Genomic DNA, 17625 nt, shown 5'->3' with positions numbered 1-17625 from the left:
GTGTTCTACCATGAGTATGATACCAATGTTAACCTTATTCAACTGTGTTTGCTACTAATGTTCAGCGTGAAATAATATGAACAGCATTTTTGGTTTTCCAGTTCTTAAACTGTAAATGTAGCTAAAAGTGTTGGTCTTCTAGTTAAATTTTGAGAGATGCATGTCTAGCCAACAGTTAGAGACTGCTGCTGCAAAGAGTTGTGCCTGTATTGGTGAAAGGAGAAAGGGAGCATTCAGTGAATCCAAAGTTACCTCTGAAAATTCCTCTATAATGGAATAGATGATACTTATCTGTTTCTATTAATATTTTCTCCCCATGTAACCCCTGCCTCGTCACTTTAAATGCATGGGAGCAGTCTAGTGAACTTCATAAAAAGGTTTACATGTTTACTTGTTGCAGAGAAGAAATCTAGACAGAAGCAACAGTATTTTAAAATACTGCTCTGCTGCACTCTTTCGCTATTAGAGAGCTATTATTACTCTTTTTAAGCTAGAGTCTTGGAGAGATTTTCATGAAGGCTTACTGCAGGCACAGAGGCTTCTTCCTAGGTTCCCATTGTAGTCACTAAAGTAGCTCCTTTCTGGAATAGTTCTGAAGGACAGAACCACTGAAATATCCAGTGAAAACACTTTCTAGTCAGTTGAATGCCCTTATAATACAAATACAGATCAAACTGGCCATCTTATCCCTATTTGCCAAACCTCATGTAGTTACTCTATCTCAAGACAGATGACTTTGGGAGGGTGAAGCAAGCCCTATATCTCTTCATTTGGTATTGCCTTTTTGGATACTTACCAGATTGTTCTGCTTATCTCGAGTAGTGCAGCTCCAGACTATGGTGTGGAAGGGGCTTATCTTCACTTCTGTTCTCAGTACTGTACAGTGAAATATTTCTGGTCCAAACTGAATTTTTCAGCCCTTTCTTCAGTTGCTATGATATTAGAAGTTTTAACCCTGTTCCCTTCATGATTTTATCAGACCCACTGTCAACACAGAAAACCAAGTTAGAAATTTGAAGAAATTTTGCAGAATGTAGTTAGTCTTCATGTGTTCTGTCTGGTGAACAGAAACTTGTGCTTTTAAAATAAGCTAACTCTTCAGCTGTGATCATTGTTACTACATAAAGGGAACCTTGTCTTTCTTGGATAGTGATGCCCTAGCTGAACTGCCAAGTAGGAAGCTAAATCCAGAACTGCTGTTCTTCACAAGCTTGACAGTCAAATATGCTTCTTGGATTTAGTTGAATTGGATAAATGGATTGGCAGGATCCCTTCTGAATGGCCAAAGATGACATGAGCATACTAAAGGCTGGTTCTTGTCAGTAGTTATACATTTGGCACTAACTGATCATCTCTGCGCCTCATGCGTATGAAGGGTTGTTGTCAAGATTTTTCTTGGATTTTAAACGGCTTCTACTTGAAGCATTAAGTGAGATTTGTCTGCCTTTGAAAGGCATAATGGGTTTTTACATGTCTTTTACTGATGCCTCTATTCTAGACAGTCTTTGAGGCAGGCCAGGGTTGACCAGCAGAGCATTGGTGTTCGTTCTGAGTCACTGAGGTAGAGAAAGGCACTCCAGCATTATAGCAGGAAATTGTGTGTTTCCTGAAAAATGTAGCTGAAGAGAGAAAGATAAAATCAGCTTCATATCTTTAGGTTATCAAATTTTGTTTAGTGAGTGGGATGTTTTGTTTACAAAGTGGGATGGTTTTGGTTGTTTCCTTGGGTTTTTTTTTGGTGTGTTTTTTGTTTGCCTTTTTTTTTCTTTTTTCCACATATGCTTTTCGATGCATCTCCATGCTTACCAGTGCAGAATGAACACAATGATCCTTTTTACACTGGAACGTCTGAAAACAGATGCATATATTGTCAGGAAAATGTGAGATTCCATTGGAAGCCTTATAATAGGGCAGATTGAAAAGCCCATCACTACTGGACGTTCTGAGCAGGAGAGCTTGTGTGCATCAGTTTATTTTTTAGGAACCAGGGTCTTTTAGTCTGAACAGAGATGGGAGCTTTCTCTTAATATGCTTGGTAGAGGCAGGAAGGGCCTTAAATTAACACTAAGCTGAAGAAACCCAAAACTTTGTTTCTTATACCCTGCATTTACTAAAAACGATAATAGAGTAATTGAAGAGGAGGCAACATAAAGTCATTGTTGAGCAACTGGAAGAAAATTATTTCCACCATTTAAGCATTAAATGTTATAACATTTTAAGAGTAAAACATTAATTGGTGTTTAATGCCGCCCAGTAGTTTGAGCCTTATTCTGTTTCTAAGCTGGGGTCATGTTATGATCACTTGTATTTGAACTACTGTTAACGTTTGGTTTTGTGGTTTAGTATCTTTTTTTTTTTTTTAAACAGAGGTATAAAAGTTTTCTATGTGGGTGCAGTGTGTTTTGGCTTTAGAAATTCAATGCTGAATAGAGTGACTTTTACATAGAAAACAAATATGTGGTTATTAGACCTGGGTGTAGGAGCTTGGATTTCTGCCCCTGCGTGCGCACCCCCCCCCGCCCCTTTTTGGCAATAATTATTACTGGAAAATTGTAGGCTGTGTAACATCTCAATGCTATGAATATTGCTGCTCCCACCCCCCACCCCCCCCAATCTTTTCACCCCCTGGAGTTTTCCTGCTTTACTGTTAACTCATAAAAGTGCTGCTTAAGACACGTAGCTGAGACTGGATGGAAAGCCGGCGTTCACCATCTTCTGTTCTCATAACGCTATTTGAAGAATACTGAAAAACTGGAGTCTGCCAGAGACAGAATGTTCTTCCAATGATCAGCATCCACCTGTTTAGTTTATGCAGAAATTTTAAATCATGACTTGTTTAGGTTTATACAAACGGAAGGAATAAAACCTTGGGAAAGGATGGTTCATGTAGCAGACAAATTTATTGTAAGCTAACGATTAGATGTATAAGGTGGATCAACTGGGATATTTGTCTCATTAAAAACACACGTAGCTTCTCAAATAATTTGGCAGTTTTCAATGGCTTTTGTATTATTTGGTGTTTCAACCTCAAGAGGGCATCCCTTTCTAACAGATGTTTGAACTGTTCAAAGAAGAATTTGGTGAGGTTCTATGCTCTGTGTTGTGCACAGCTTAGATCAGGTGGTTATTATAGCCTTACCTATCTTTAACAACAGATTAACTTTCTTCTCCTAGATTATAGTCTATTTCCATCACATCTGAGAATAAACTATTATTGCAGTCATCTGGTTCAAGAAGAAGAAATAAATTGGTCAGAAAATAAGCTGTGTATGGATTTCATCTTTTGGGAAAACAGCTTGTTTAGGTGTGAGACAAGTGTAAAAGAGACCAGAGGGTTTTGTTTTTCCTGGAACATTACAAAAGGCTAACTGAGGAGGGCACTTTTGAGTTTGGTTGCTTTGTTTTATGATCCAGACCTGTGCTGTTTAACCTCTCCTACACGATGCATCCTTCCATTTAGTGGGGACTATATGTTTACAAGGACAAGTCACACATCAGGTTATGGGCATCTGTGCTTCATTCTCTCTCTTACAAGATAGCCCCTTATCTTTTAGAAAAAAGGTAACACACAAGCAATAAAATTTTACCTTCATGTATTAAAACTATGTTCAAGATTCATTACTTATGTTGGCATTGCAATTTCTCAGACTTGCATTCAGATTTCATTATTCGGTAGTTCGGAACTGAATTGTTCTTTCTTCAGTATTTTTTAAAAATTCAAGAGAGAGACTTTTCTAATTTTATCTTAAATGTTTAGAGAACATAATCTGCTGCTGTTTTGTCTACCTAAAATACAGAAAACCTTTGTGAGAGATTTAATTAGCTTTATTGCCTTTACAAATTCACTGTCTGTTCCTCTGAAAAGGATGCCTTGGTCCTTCTGACCGTTGAAACGACCTTTCATCACTGTTACCTCACCTTGTATGGTTTTAGTTGAGAATCTCTATTTTGAATTTTAATATTGGACATTTTGTAAGAATGAAATAATGTTTAAAAATTGCCCTTCCTTTCCACCAAAATTTAATTTTAGATGTTCTGTCTAGCACAAATTTTTCCAGCACTCAAGACAGAAGATGTGATGAATACTAGGTATCTGTTAAGTTTTACGATGTATGTTTCATCATGTATCTTGATTTCAGAAGATGCATTTTCAATTTATGATGATACCAAGTGAAACAACAAAGATACAGATTTCAGAATGTCCCACTCTCTTACAGCTCATACAAAAACCACAAAATCAAAAAGCATCATTGTTTTCCAGTCCTGAAGCTCCATTCTTTTTGAAAGTGATAGCAATTTCATATTCTGAGAGACCAAATGCTTTGGGAGAAAAAAAATGTAGAGCCTATCATCTAGTCTTCTACTCAGGCATCCTAGAAGCTGGGCTTCTAGTCATTCTTATACTTAGTGAGTGCTTTGGATTACAATATTCAAGTAGCCATTAAGAAAAGGACATTTAGAGGTGCAGAAAAAGTGATCGTTGTTCTTCACCTTATCCACAGTGTCACGAAAAGGTGTTTCATACATCTGTGGATCTTGATACACCAAGAAAACAAGCTATTAGGGTGAGATTTTTTTCTTGAAATGGTATGTCCTGTAGCTCAAGAGGTCAAGGTTATTAACAACCCCAGATCTGCGTAAAATTAGTAAGTTGCTTCACTGAGTTCTTAGAAGTTGGTTAACATTTTGGCTTAAAGTTCCACTGTTTTCCTTGGCAATGTAGAAGTATTTTGTCTCAACATGAAATGCAGTATCACTACGAGAACTGTTGTAACTTAAAATAGACCTTATTAGTTTGAGATAAGAATTACGAAGTGGGGTTCTGTAGGCACAGTTAGTGGTTAAATTGTCATAGTGATCTGTTCTGCCTCAAAATCTATGAACCGGTAGCAAGATTGTACAGGTGGTAGTACGATTCTCATACTATCGAGGAAGTTGGTATGGCTCTGTAGAAGAGCAATCCAATGCCACGGCTCTCATTAGTTGCAGAAAAGGAAACTTGCATTCATGATGGGATGACCTTAAGTCCCAGTTTCCTAACTTGATCAGTGCATCTGACTTCGGTGAAGTTAGGAATCTGTTGTAATCTGGAAACGAAAACACTTGCCTCATATGGAAAAAAACTTCTGTTGTCTGTTTTAAATACTTTCTGCTACCACTGTTGAAGAAAAGAAAAAAGGGAAGAAAAGAAAAAAAGTTGCTCACCAAATGAGCATTTGCATTAGAGGGGCAGAAAGTTTTCCTGTTTCTTTTTTTTTTAATCAGTTCCATCTCTCCCTTTTGTAAAAGAAGTCTAAAAGTGGTGTTTATACAACCTGCTCATATACCTCCACTTTTGAACAGGTGTTTTTTTTTTTGAAGATCTGGAAGCTATAAATATTGTAGTTAAAGCCCCTCAGAGACTTGAGCAAATTGATCACAAATAAATCATCGCTGGTTTTTACCTTAGGGTGAAGGGGGGGGGGGGGGGGGGCAGGGAGAGAACAATGTGATGATCAGAAGTTCCCTTCCTACTCTCCAACCAGAAGCAATGTGTCTTGTCATTCAGCACCTTTCTTTTGCCTTGAGACATGCCAAGCATTTGTTGTATGCTTGTCCATTTAATGTTAATTCCATTAAGGTTTTTTTTCCCCTCAAATGAAAGGCAGTGGACAGTGAAAGTCATAGAATCATAGAATCGTTAAGGTTGGAAAGGACCTCTGAGATCATAGAGTCCAACCTGTTAGCCTAACCGCCAGGTCCGCCTCTAAACCATGTCCCTAAGCACCACATCCACATGTTTTTTGAATACTTCCAGGGACTGTGGTTGTACCACTTCCCTGGGCAGTCTGTTCCAGTGCCTAACCACTCTCTCCGTGAAGAAATTTTTCCTAATATCTAACCTGTTCTTAAGAACCCAACAACTTACTGTTCAAAAAGGGCTTTATTTAGTACAGTCATAATGCCAGTATTTTTAAACTGACAAAACCAAGTAGTGAATTTAAAAATTATTCTTAAGGGACGTTGTTAGGGTTGCTACTATATTTGTCAAGTGTATAACAGAATGGAATATAAGATACTTTTAGTTTCAAAGAATTTACAGTTCTCATAGATAAGGTATTGCGAAGGGAAAGTGCAGGCATGAACTAAGAAATATAAACAGTGGGTTAACATCACAGCTAGCAATTAAACTCTGGTTCTGAGTCGTATATTCTAGTGCTACACTGTTCAGATAGAGCAGGGTTTTCTGGAGAATGTTATGCTCCTGAAGTCTAGGTAGGAGATTATTGTCTATAACTATAGTTTGTGCACTGTTGTAGAAGAGTGAGACACTAAACACAAAGTATGGTTAAAGTGCTTACTGTTTAAAAGCTAAAGCATTAGGTAAGGAACTTTTTAATAGTTGTAAAGTATTGAGAATAAGGAAGGAGTTAGCTTATTAATAATAGGCAAGAAAACATACCTTGATATTTTATCTCGCACTGTAATGTCTGAAATTATCTGTGCTGGTTAAACAATTTGGCCAGCCTATTTCAAAAGAGGCTGCGTGAGCTACAGAACTTGGGCTATCCTGGAACAAAGATTAAGCTGAACTCCTGCCAAGAAAGAACTGGAATGGAAACTTCACAGAAGTTAGAATTACAATACATGATACTAATTAGATAAGTGAATTTCAAATAGAGATATTTCAGATGATCCAGATATTTTTCTCTTCCTGTAACTGTCAGTAAACCAGGAAATGCGTAGTAAACTTAGTAAATATTTTTTTTTTTAACCTGTGGAGTTCAGTTGAGTTAGCTTTAAAGCTGAAAGCTGATATTGTGTGTTTGCCTTAGCAGCTGCAAAAACTCTTGCCATATGTGTATGGATATTTGACATACAGAAGAGTCATATGTTATAACCGTTTAGTTTTCTGGTGCCAAATACATTTTAAAGTATGTAGTAGCTCATTATCAGTGGTATAAGTCCAAATTTATTTTGATGCAATTTGATACTGCAATAACATAGGGGGCTGTATCTTGAGTTCTTGTGCTGGTTAATATTGTGGGTTTTTAACAGCAGCTTTATTATTTCGAAGATATTAATGTTGAACAAGGACTAAACTTATGTTGTCTTTCAATCCCTAATGGCAGAAGTTCTGTTGTGCTTAAAACAAACAAACAAAAACAACAACAACAAAAAAACCAAACCAAACAAAAAAACCACAAACAAACAAAAAAAAAAACCCAAAAAACCTCCCAAACTTTCAGTATGTATGTAGGGAACTTTTTCCAGCTTTTTTTTTTTTTTCCCCTATTATCTTTATATTTTTGTGCTTACTGCTGACACTGACACGGGTAAGAAAAATTAACACACTCTCTGTGTTCAATAAAATGGGCTACAGAGTAAACCATTTCTTAATGTTTTGGCTTGCAGTAATTTTGTAGCAATAATGGAAAGCAAGGATATTCAAAAATGTGCCAGTACAGTTAGAATAATACTATAGTAAAAAATAAAAAGAAATATGTCAACTATGAAATATTTTGAAGTTATTTTGAATTTTCTATTAAGTTTTGTAACATATGGTGTTAAATCGTCCAATTTAGAAGCCCGTGTTGTTTCTGGTAATAATAAAAATATAAGTGCAGACAAAAATGTGTTGTGAACAATTGCTGTGTTTTGATGTACAAAGTTGTGGCTACCATATTGTAGAAAAATAAATCACCCTATTAAAACATTATACAATTCACTGGTTCTCAAACTTCTTTTGCCCTCTTTTTTGCTAGTGTAAAGTCCTCTTTCCCATCACTGCTCTCTCATATATATGAGTATTTCCACTCTGATCTGTTCCAGATCACTGTAATATAATTCACTGTGTACTCTCCTGCCAAATAAATGTGGTCATTCACAATATCTATCCCCCTTAAATAAAAGAAAGAAAAAGACAAAAATCCTCCACCCTCACGGCCCCCCAAGAATACAAGAAACAAACCAAAATAACCTTGTGACATTAGTCATGACCCTAACTCAGTCCAGTCTAATGCTCCTCCAAGTTTTGCCTTGCATGTTCAAGCAAATTTGTCCTGCACTCTTAACCTAAGCCTTCTCTCCTTATGTAGTCTCTGTGCTCTCTGTCTGCACTGAGGTATTATAGGGAATTGCTTCCTCCCATATGCTTGAAGTCCAGTTTTTCATAGCCTGTGCTTAAACCAGCCTAGTCTTTGGTAGTAGACAACCTAAGAGAAGGTATAACCCTGCCTGGGGACTTTTTTTTTTGGTTGTGGGGTCTTGTTTGTTTAAGTCTGCTATTCCTCCTTAATGTTGCAGAAAGGAAGAGTATGGGGCAGAATTTAAAATATATTTTTCAAAAAATGTTTTTTCTTAACATTTTTCCAAGTCTAATGACAGCCCTATGAAGGCTTTTCTGTGTCTCAGCAGTGACTGACAGTAATATACCAATAGTAGATACCAAGGAAAGGGTGGGGCAGGGTAGTGGTAGGGTAGGGCATGGGTTGTGGTAGTTTCTCAGAACAGTTTCCCAGCTCTTACTTTGTGGCTTAGGGCTTCTGAAAACAAGATGGTGGCCTGTTACTTCATAGGCCTTGATAGCTTTTTGTATTCAGTAGTTTGTCCATTAGGTTTCTACTTCTTTTCTAGTTATACAAAATTATTATCCAGAGCATCCTGCTGTGGGAGTTTTTGAACCTGCCATCTGTTTACATTTAATGACAAAACAACTAGTAGTATTTTTAATTTCTAATATACATTTAGTAAACAGCTTAAATTTTTATTATTTACCAATAGATTAAACTTAACAACTAGAATAACAAATAACGCATTTTAGAATTCAATAATGATAAAAAAAAACCAACCTCTGTTAAGAAGATAAATCCTGAGTTCTGATAGTCTTTTGACTGTGGCACAGGTTTGGACCATTTTGTAGCATAAATTGCTTTCATTTTCCATCCTAGTGTCCTCATCAAGTTACGAAAGGTAGAGACTAACACCAGATGGAATATATTGAAATTTCTTCCTCCTCCTCCTTTCTTCCCTGCCTGAAATATAATTGGCACTTCAACAGGAAAGTTCAGTCTCCAGTCTGACAATCATTTGGTTGGCCAAAATTATTGAGACTGTTGAGATTTCTTGTATTTAGCAAAGCTTGAAACTTCCAATGAACTTAAAATTCATCTTGTTTTTCAGACTGAGAACCTAGAGAGTACAATAACCATACCAGATATCAGATTACATAGCAACCCTTCAGCTTTTAATGTTTACTGCAATGTCCGCCATTGTGTGTTGGAGTGGCAAAAAAAGGAAGCATCTGTATCTTTGGCTTCAAAGAACAGTGTACAGAGTGGGGATTCGGACAGCGATGAAGAGGAGGAATCCAAAGAGCCGCCTATTAAACTTCCAAAGGCAAGTAACAGCATACTGTTTATAGTATACCATGTGTGTGATCTAAAGTTGGTATGTTCTTTGTGGGGAATAAAGAATAGCATTATAAGCCAGCTGCTTGGAAAATAGCTATAGTTTTATCTGTAATCTACCTAGTCCAGAATCATCTGATTTGATGAATTAAGAAGATCTATGTACCTGCCCAATAATTAATTTTAAAGTCAATTAAATGTTATGTAAACATTCAACTTGCACTCCTTTATAAATACTGGTACTTGAAAATAACCTACAGCCTCAAAAGTCTCCAAAAAATGCAAATAAGCTCTTATATTTGTCAGAGGCTACTAGCTGGTATGGTAAAGGATGCTTTCTCTTACTGTACCCCCAAAAAAGAATAAATCTTTCTGCTATTGGAATTCAGTTGGTCAAGTGTTTTCTAAGATGATTTGCCAGGTATACATGTAGTTGCAGTAACTGTCAATTATTCTTACTTCCTTATTTTTTTAATCTTTCCCCTTTTTAGCTCTAGTGCCTTTTGGCACTGATAACTATAGATAGTTGATAATGCACATTAAGATTTTGGACACTATAGTTCAACAGTTAGGGTAGGTTTTTTACTATTTACTACTTCGATGCTTATAGTAGGATTAACGGTGGAAAGTCAGAAATAATCTATATAGGAGTTACTGATTTTTTTCTTATTTTTTTTAATTTGTTGATTCACTTGTTTTGTACCATGTACCTTCTGTGCATTCAGTTTTGCTTTTTCCTAGCTTATTAATGCTATGAATTCTGCTTCCTTTTGTTATTCTTCTGAGTCTAAAAAGCCATATTCATAGTAACTTTCCTTGTTTGTATTTGCTCTAAAACCAATACAAATACTTAATTAAAAAGGTTGTTGCAGCAGTGATGATGCAGAATGTTCTAGTTGCTTAGAAAATTAAAATTTTATAGATGATTGTGTTTAGATAGTATTATCTGAAGGGCAAAGTTGGCACTCTGGAAATAGTGGTGGAGAATTGCAGAGGAGCATAACCAAGTTGGGTAACTGCAACTTGATAACTGAAATTTCGCGGTTGATAGTTGCAAAATAATGTGCAGTCAGTAGAAATAAAGTTAGCATTGTTTATGAACTGTATCTGACTCCTTGTGGATTATATTAAATGAATCGTCAAGTGCTTGTAGATGTTTATTTTGGAATTTTAAGTAAACGGCAAGGTAGCTATTAGCATTTAAAAAGAACGGAATGGAGTTTTAAAGAGATTTTGAAATTAAGAGGTTCAGAGAAGGATGAGATTTACCAGTGATACAGACAGGACACTTGCATGTAGAAACTAAAACACTGGTACTGTTAAAGGTGTTGGAGAATTTATCAAAAAGAGACTTGGAAAATGGGTGCAGTTTTAAAAAGATGGTGGCTTAGAAAAAGTGGTATGGAAACCCTAGGTAGGAAACTTTACTTTTCCTTTCTCAAAACAGAAAATCAGTGAGATATTTTGTTACATTTAATAGAGCAAATATAAAATTGCTGAAAATCAATATGCTTTCAAACTATTTATTTTTAGCAAAGAATCTACAAAATATCAAAGAGTTCAAGAATTTTTACTGATTCAACAATGGCTTAGATGCTTAGTACAAACTCAGTATTTTTAATAATTATCTAGCTAATATTGGATTGTTTACATCCCTTCAAGGTAAGACACTTACTATTATTAATTTCACTTGCATCCATACATTTGAAAAAGGCATTCACTTGGAGCTGTCTCATAGGTAGTAAAACTTTTAGAGGCTAACTAGGTAAATGTCTTTGTATCCTGAATATCAGTGTCTGTCTCATGCTTTGAGTATATTACGGTCTGGTTCTTATGTATAATGAACAATATTGGGTTGGGTTTAGTTTGTTAAATATAAAGAAGAAAGTTATTGACGTTTCTGAGGCTTACAATATTTACTAGACTAGTTCCTGAAAGTAATCGTTAGCTTATTAAAAAGCATACTGATGTCTTTTGAGTTTGACAGTGAGGTGAAAGATTCAAAAAAAGGTGTTACCAGGATTTGTGCTTTTCCAGATTCTCCAGAGTTAAACTGGTGAATTTAGTCCTTGGTGTGGTTTTTCTGTTCGCGAAAAGTCTTCATTTAATTGAGAACAAGTTGAAAGCATTCTACTTTTTATGCATCTGTCCTCGTTTCAGCTGGGATAGAGATAATTTTCTTCCTAGTAGCTGGTATAGTGGTGTGTTATAGATTTAACATGAGAATAATGTGATAACGCACTGATGCTAAGCAGTGTTCATACTAAGTCAAGGACTTTCCAGCTTCCCATACTCTGCCAGCAAGGAGTTACACAGGAAGCTGGGAGGGGGCACAGCCAGGACAGCTGACCCAGACTGGCCAAAGGGCTATTCCATACCATATGACGTCATGCTCAGTATATAAACTGGGGGGAGTTGGCTGTGGGGCAGCGATCGCTGCTCGAGGATGGGCTGGGCATTGGTCAGTGGCTGGTGAGTGGTTGCGTCACTTGTTTTTCCTGGGTTTTGTTCTTCTCTCTCTCTCGTTGTTTTCCTTTTCATCACTATTATTATTATTATTATTATTATTATTATTATTATTATTATTAAATTAATTTCAGTTATTAAACTGTTCTTATCTCAACCCACAAATTTCTTACTTTTGCTCTTCAGATTCTCTCCCCCACCCCACCGGGGAGGGGAGGGTGAACAAGCAGCTGTGTGGTGCTTGGTTGCTGACTGTGGTTAAACCACGACAGTCCTTTTTGGCACCCAACATGGGGCTCAAAGGGTTTGAGATAACAACAGATTAACCAGAGTGTATTAAGGAACTTGTATCTGTTAACAGTTGCCAGTCACAATATTGATTCATCTGTTCTCAGTATTAGTTTATGTGATCTGCACCATGCTCTTTTTTTTTGCTGTACATGTTAAAGGTTGGTGTTGGTTTTTGCAGTTCGCTGTGTTCTGCAGTGATTAGTGATGTTTTGCCTGGGAGATTTGTTATTAAAACACTGGAAGAAGGATAGGGATGGCTTTGCTTCCGATCTTAATAAAGGGACTGTTGATTCACATTTAAAAAAAGTGAGTAGCGAATGCGATGACCAAGACTAGAGTGGCCCTGCCTCCAGCCAGGTGGAGGAAAGGGACAGTCAGGTTTACTGGACTATGTGGATTCAATGGCCTGGCACATCGGACCCACAGGAGTATACGGCTCTAGGAGACACCAGTGCACAGTGTGCCCTAATGCCATCAATCTATAAAGGGGCATAACCCATCTGTATTTCTGGAGTGACAGGGGGATCCCAACAGCTGACTGTATTGGAGGCTGAAGTGAGCCTAACCGGGAAGGAGTGGCAGAAGCACCCCATTGTCACTGGCCCAGAGGCTCCGTGCATCCTTGGCATAGACTACCTCAGGAGGAGGTTATTTCAAGGACCCAGAAGGGTACTAGTGGGCTTTTGGCATAGCTGCCTTGGAGACAGAGGAAATTAAACAGCTGTCTACCCTGCTCAGTCTCTCAAAGGACCCTTCTGTTGTGGGATTGCTGCGGGTCAAAGAACAACGGGTGCCAATCGCTACCACAACAGTGCACCGGCGTCAATATCGCACCAATAGAGACTCCCTGATTGCCATCCATAAGGTGATTTGTTGACTGGAGAGCCAAGGAGTGACCAGCAAGACCCGCTCATCAAATGGCCGGTGCAAAAGTCTAATGGAGAGTGGAGGCTATGTTGGCCTGAATGAAGTTATGCCACCGCTGAGACGTGCTAGAACTTCAATACAAACAGGAGTCAAAGGCCGCCAAGTGGTATGCCACAACTGATATTGCTAATGTGTTTTTCTCAATCCCTTTGGTGGCAGAGTGCAGGCCACAGTTTGCTTTGACATGGAGGGGCGTCCAGTACACCTGGAATCGATTGCCCCAGGGGTGGAAACACAGCCCTACCTTTTGCCATGGACTGATCCAGACTGCACTGGAACAGGCTGGGGCTCCAGAACACCTGCAATACTTTGATGACATCATTATATGGGACAATACAGCAGAAGAGGTTTTTGAGAAAGGGAAGAAAATAGTCCAAATTCTTCTGGAGGCTGGCTTTGCCATAAAACAAAGTAAGGTCAAGGGACCTGCACAGGAGATCCAGTTTTTAGGAATAAAATGGCAAGATGGACATCATCAGATCCCAATGGATGTGATGAGCAAAATAACAGCTATGTCTCCACCAAGTAGCAGAAAGGAAATGAAACATAAGTTTTCTTTGGTGTTGTGGGTTTTTGAAGAATGCATATTACAAATTACAGTCTGATCGTAGGCCCCCTCTATCAAGTGACCTGGAAGAAGAATGATTTCAAATGGTGCCCTGAGCAACGACAAGCCTTTGAACAAATGAAACAGGAGATAGTTCATGTAGTAGTCCTTGGGCGGGCCAGTCCAGGCAGGACAAGATGTAAAGTATGTGCTCTACACTGCAGCCAGGGAGAACGGCCCTACTGAAAAGAACTATTTGCTTATTCTGTCCTTCAATGCACAGTTTGGAGGAGTTGAGAGAGAGGGAGCACCTACCCAGTCTGTTGATCTCAGAGCCTCTGGCAGAAAGCACTGGGGGAGACTCGAGGTCGACCCTTGGGGTTTTGGAGTTGGGGATACAGAGGATCTGAGGCCAGCTATACTCCAACTGAAAAAGAGATATTGGCAGCACATGAAGAGGTTCGAGCTGCTTCGGAAGGCGTTGGTACTGAAGCACAGCTCCTCCTGGCACCACCGGGGCTGGGCTGGATGTTCAAACGGAGGATCCCCTGTGCACATCACTCAGCTGGTGCTACGTGGAGTGAGTGGGTCGCGCTGATTACACAATGAGTTTGAATAGGAAACCTCAGTCACCCAGGAATCTTGGAGGTGATCATGGACTGGCCAGAAGGCAAAGATTTTGGAATACCGCCAGAGGAGGTGACATGTGCTGAGGAGGCCCCACTGTATAATAAACTATCCGAAAATGAGAAGCAATATGCTCTGTTCACTGTCGTATTGTAGGAAAGCATTGGAGATGGAAAGCTGCTGTATGGAGTCCTGTATGACAAGTTGTAGAAACTGCTGAAGGAGAAGGTGAATCAAGCCAATTTGCAGAAGTGAAGGCTATTCAGCTAGCTTTAGACATGGCCAAACGAGAAAAGTGGCCAGTGCTTTATCTCTATACTGACTCATGGATGGTGGCAAATGCCCTGTGGGGGTGGTTATAGCAATGGAAGCAGAGCAACTGGCAGTGCAGAGATAAACCCATCTGGGCTGCCGCATTGTGGCAAGATATTACTGCTCGGGTAGAGAACCTTGTTGTAAAAGTACGTCACGTAGGTGCTGACGTACTCAAGAGTCGGGCCACTGAAGAACATCGAAAGAACCAGCAGGTGGATCAGGCTGTGAAGATTGAAGTGGCTGAGGTGGATCTGGACTGGCAACATAAGGGTGAATTATTTCTGGCTCAGTGGGCCCATGACACCTCAGGCCATCAAGGAAGGAAGAAATGCAACATATAGAAAGGCTCGTGATCAAGGGGTGGACTTGACTTGGTTTTGTCCCGTCCCCGTTCCGGCCCCCCCCCCGTTGTTTTTCTTTTCATCACAATTTTTTAATTATTATTTTTATTTTTATATTTTGTTTCAATTATTAAACTGTTCGTGTCTCAACCCACGAGTGTTCTTACTTTTTCAGATTCTCTCCCCCCACCCCACTGGGGAGGGAAGGGTGAACAAGCGGCTGTGTGGTGCTTGGTCGCTGACTGGGGTTAAACCACGACAGCATCTTAGGTGTTCTATTGAAGTATCTGGTTTTTTTTAGTCTCAAACTTGAGGAAGTCAGGTTCGTTAGAGCTTTTGTTTAGAACACGTTTCAGAATTAAAAGCTGTCCTATGCAATTTCTATAAGAAGATTGAGAACAATTGTTTTTAACAAATGTTAAGAGAGACACAGAGACGCAATTTGCTGGTCTTTGGATATTAGCACAAGAAAGTTTGTATTTTGATTGTGTTCAGACAGTTCGGTAACTTGCTTTGATAACTTTCAGTTTTTGGATTTACATGAAATATTTGCTTTTGCCTGACTTATTTGTTGAGTACCTTATTTATTCACTACTTTTGCTAATGATAGGGAATTCTTTCTGCTTGAAATAGGGCAGATTCAGTTCTACTGATTTGATTTGCAGTTGTTTCCCTCCTCCCCCTGCCCAGTATTAAACTTAACACTGGGTTACGGATGATCTGCAAAAGCCATGTACTAAAAGGAGCAAATGATGGTTTAAGGTGGAATTAACCAACTAAATATTCTTTGTTCCTGCAGTGGCATACATTTTGCTGTTTAGCTAATTAGCTTAAGCAAAAATGAAAATTTTCAAGTTGTAACAAAAAATAAAAGAAAAAGAATTACTCTCTTTAGAAACTGACTTTAAGTCTTTTAAAATTCATTAAGAGAAGGTGTTACCTGTGTAAAGTATTTTTTTGTATGTATATAATAATATAAATTTATGTGGAGAATTAAATATACGTAGTATTATGTATTCTTAAATAAATATAGAAATGTGGGTATTGAGCAATTATGAGAGAGGAAAGACAAAGGAAATAAAAAAACCCAATGTAGACAACTTCTTGAAGAAATGGGTTTTTTGGATGAATTACTTATGGATCCTAATGTCTGCATCCAGGCTAGAATTTTGTGTACCCTTTGTAAGGTGGGCTTATGCTTTTGATCCGAAGTCTCAAAGATGTTGCAAAGGGAACAGGAGGATGGTTGTGTGGAGAGCATCGGTAAGAGCTGGTAGGCTGTGACACTGAGGCTGCGGGAGTGCTTGTTTTGGCTCAGAGACCCTTCAGAGAGCAGTGAAAACAAGCTTATGGTGTCTTGAAAAGAACTATTTGCTTATTCTGTCCTTCAGTGCACAGTTTGGAGGAGTTGAGAGAGAGGGAGCACCTACCCAGTCTGTTGATCTCAGATACTAAAAAAAACCCAACTCAAAACCTGTGCAGATCAGGCCAAATCCCAGCAGAACTATCCATTGTTGATTCCTGCTTTAGTGAAAGTTCACCAAAGTATTTTCTCCACCGTGTTAGGTTTTCTGCTTTCTCCAGCTGCCTCTGTCAGCTGCTAGATGAGGTCTCCTATCTGAAGATTGGGAAGAATAGAAGAAACTTCTCAGTTTCTCTCAGAGACGCTATCACTGGGAAGAAAGGGTATTTCTAAAAATGTCCTGCAGTATATTTTATTCTTTATCCTGCAAGATGATGCTGAGTTTTGGATCCTGGAAAAACCATCTGTGCTGTTATTTTGTTGACAGGGTTTTTTAATTCCCTGTAGATTCCATGCATGTGTTTTCCCCCACTCCATTGAAGATATGAAATGTAAGGTGCAATTTGCAGGAAAATTGCTGTTGCACTTTGAAGACTTGATTTGATTATGTTTCTATTCTTCCTTCAAATATCAAACAAGTGGTAAAACAACTTCTGAAAGACAGGAATCAAAATAAATTGAATGACAGCAAAGACGGTTACAAGGCATCCAGTAGAACTTAGAGCTGACTGTCAGAACGGATCTATTTTAAGCATGAGTAGCAGTTCCGTTAACAATTTTATTTCTTTTAACATTTCAGTCTTTTTCCTTAGATTTTACTCAGGGGTGTATCTATATTAACCACTCTGAACATTAGGGCTCTGCTCCTGACAGAAACACATAGTGTGAAGTTTTGAAGATATGGTTGCTTATTTGTAATGAGTTAACCCTGTTCATGTCTTTTTCATCCTCATCATTTTCACATACTGAGTTTGAGAAGGAAGTGACAGGGAACAGTCAGTGGAGAGAAGCATAATTGTAATCCCAGAATATTCAGGAATGCTAAAACGGAAAGTTAGGAGTGGCTGTAACAGCACTCTTACACATGTTGTATTCACTGGCATAATGCATGTCTGTGATGCGTACACATGGAGTTTTAGCGACAAGTAATTAATCTTTATTTTTTATGTTGTCACAAGAGCGATCTCAGAGGCTTTGGAGGGGAAGATAGTAATGCTGCCTGTATCAGCTGTCAAACGTATCATTACTCAAGTTGGGAAGTCAGATTGCAGGCCAATACTAGCTAGCAAGGAAAAAGAGGTCTGTCAAATAAAGTGTGAACTCAGTAGAAGTTAGAAGGGCTCAGAGGCACAGTTTGTCTTACATTGTCCAAAGAATTCTAAGTTTCCTTATTTTTTCAGGGAACTATTACTCTGCTTA

At 38.5% G+C, this 17625-nt stretch overlaps 1 protein-coding gene across 20 annotated transcripts in view; it reads left to right on the top strand.

Annotated features, from left to right (window-relative positions):
* The window catches only part of MYCBP2 (MYC binding protein 2), a 209429-nt gene that overhangs the window by 28678 nt on the left and 163126 nt on the right, over positions 1-17625 (top strand). For all 20 annotated transcript variants that reach the window (XM_082304029.1, XM_082304014.1, XM_082304025.1 and 17 more), the window contains exon 3: positions 9163-9378. In XM_082304029.1, coding sequence (XP_082160155.1) covers positions 9163-9378 — 216 coding nt within the window. The remainder of the gene's footprint in view (positions 1-9162; positions 9379-17625) is intronic.

Source organism: Platalea leucorodia (assembly GCF_965183815.1).
Source record: "Platalea leucorodia genome assembly, chromosome: 2".
NCBI lineage: Eukaryota > Metazoa > Chordata > Aves > Pelecaniformes > Threskiornithidae > Platalea > Platalea leucorodia.
This window is presented reverse-complemented; position numbering and strand designations above follow the sequence as displayed.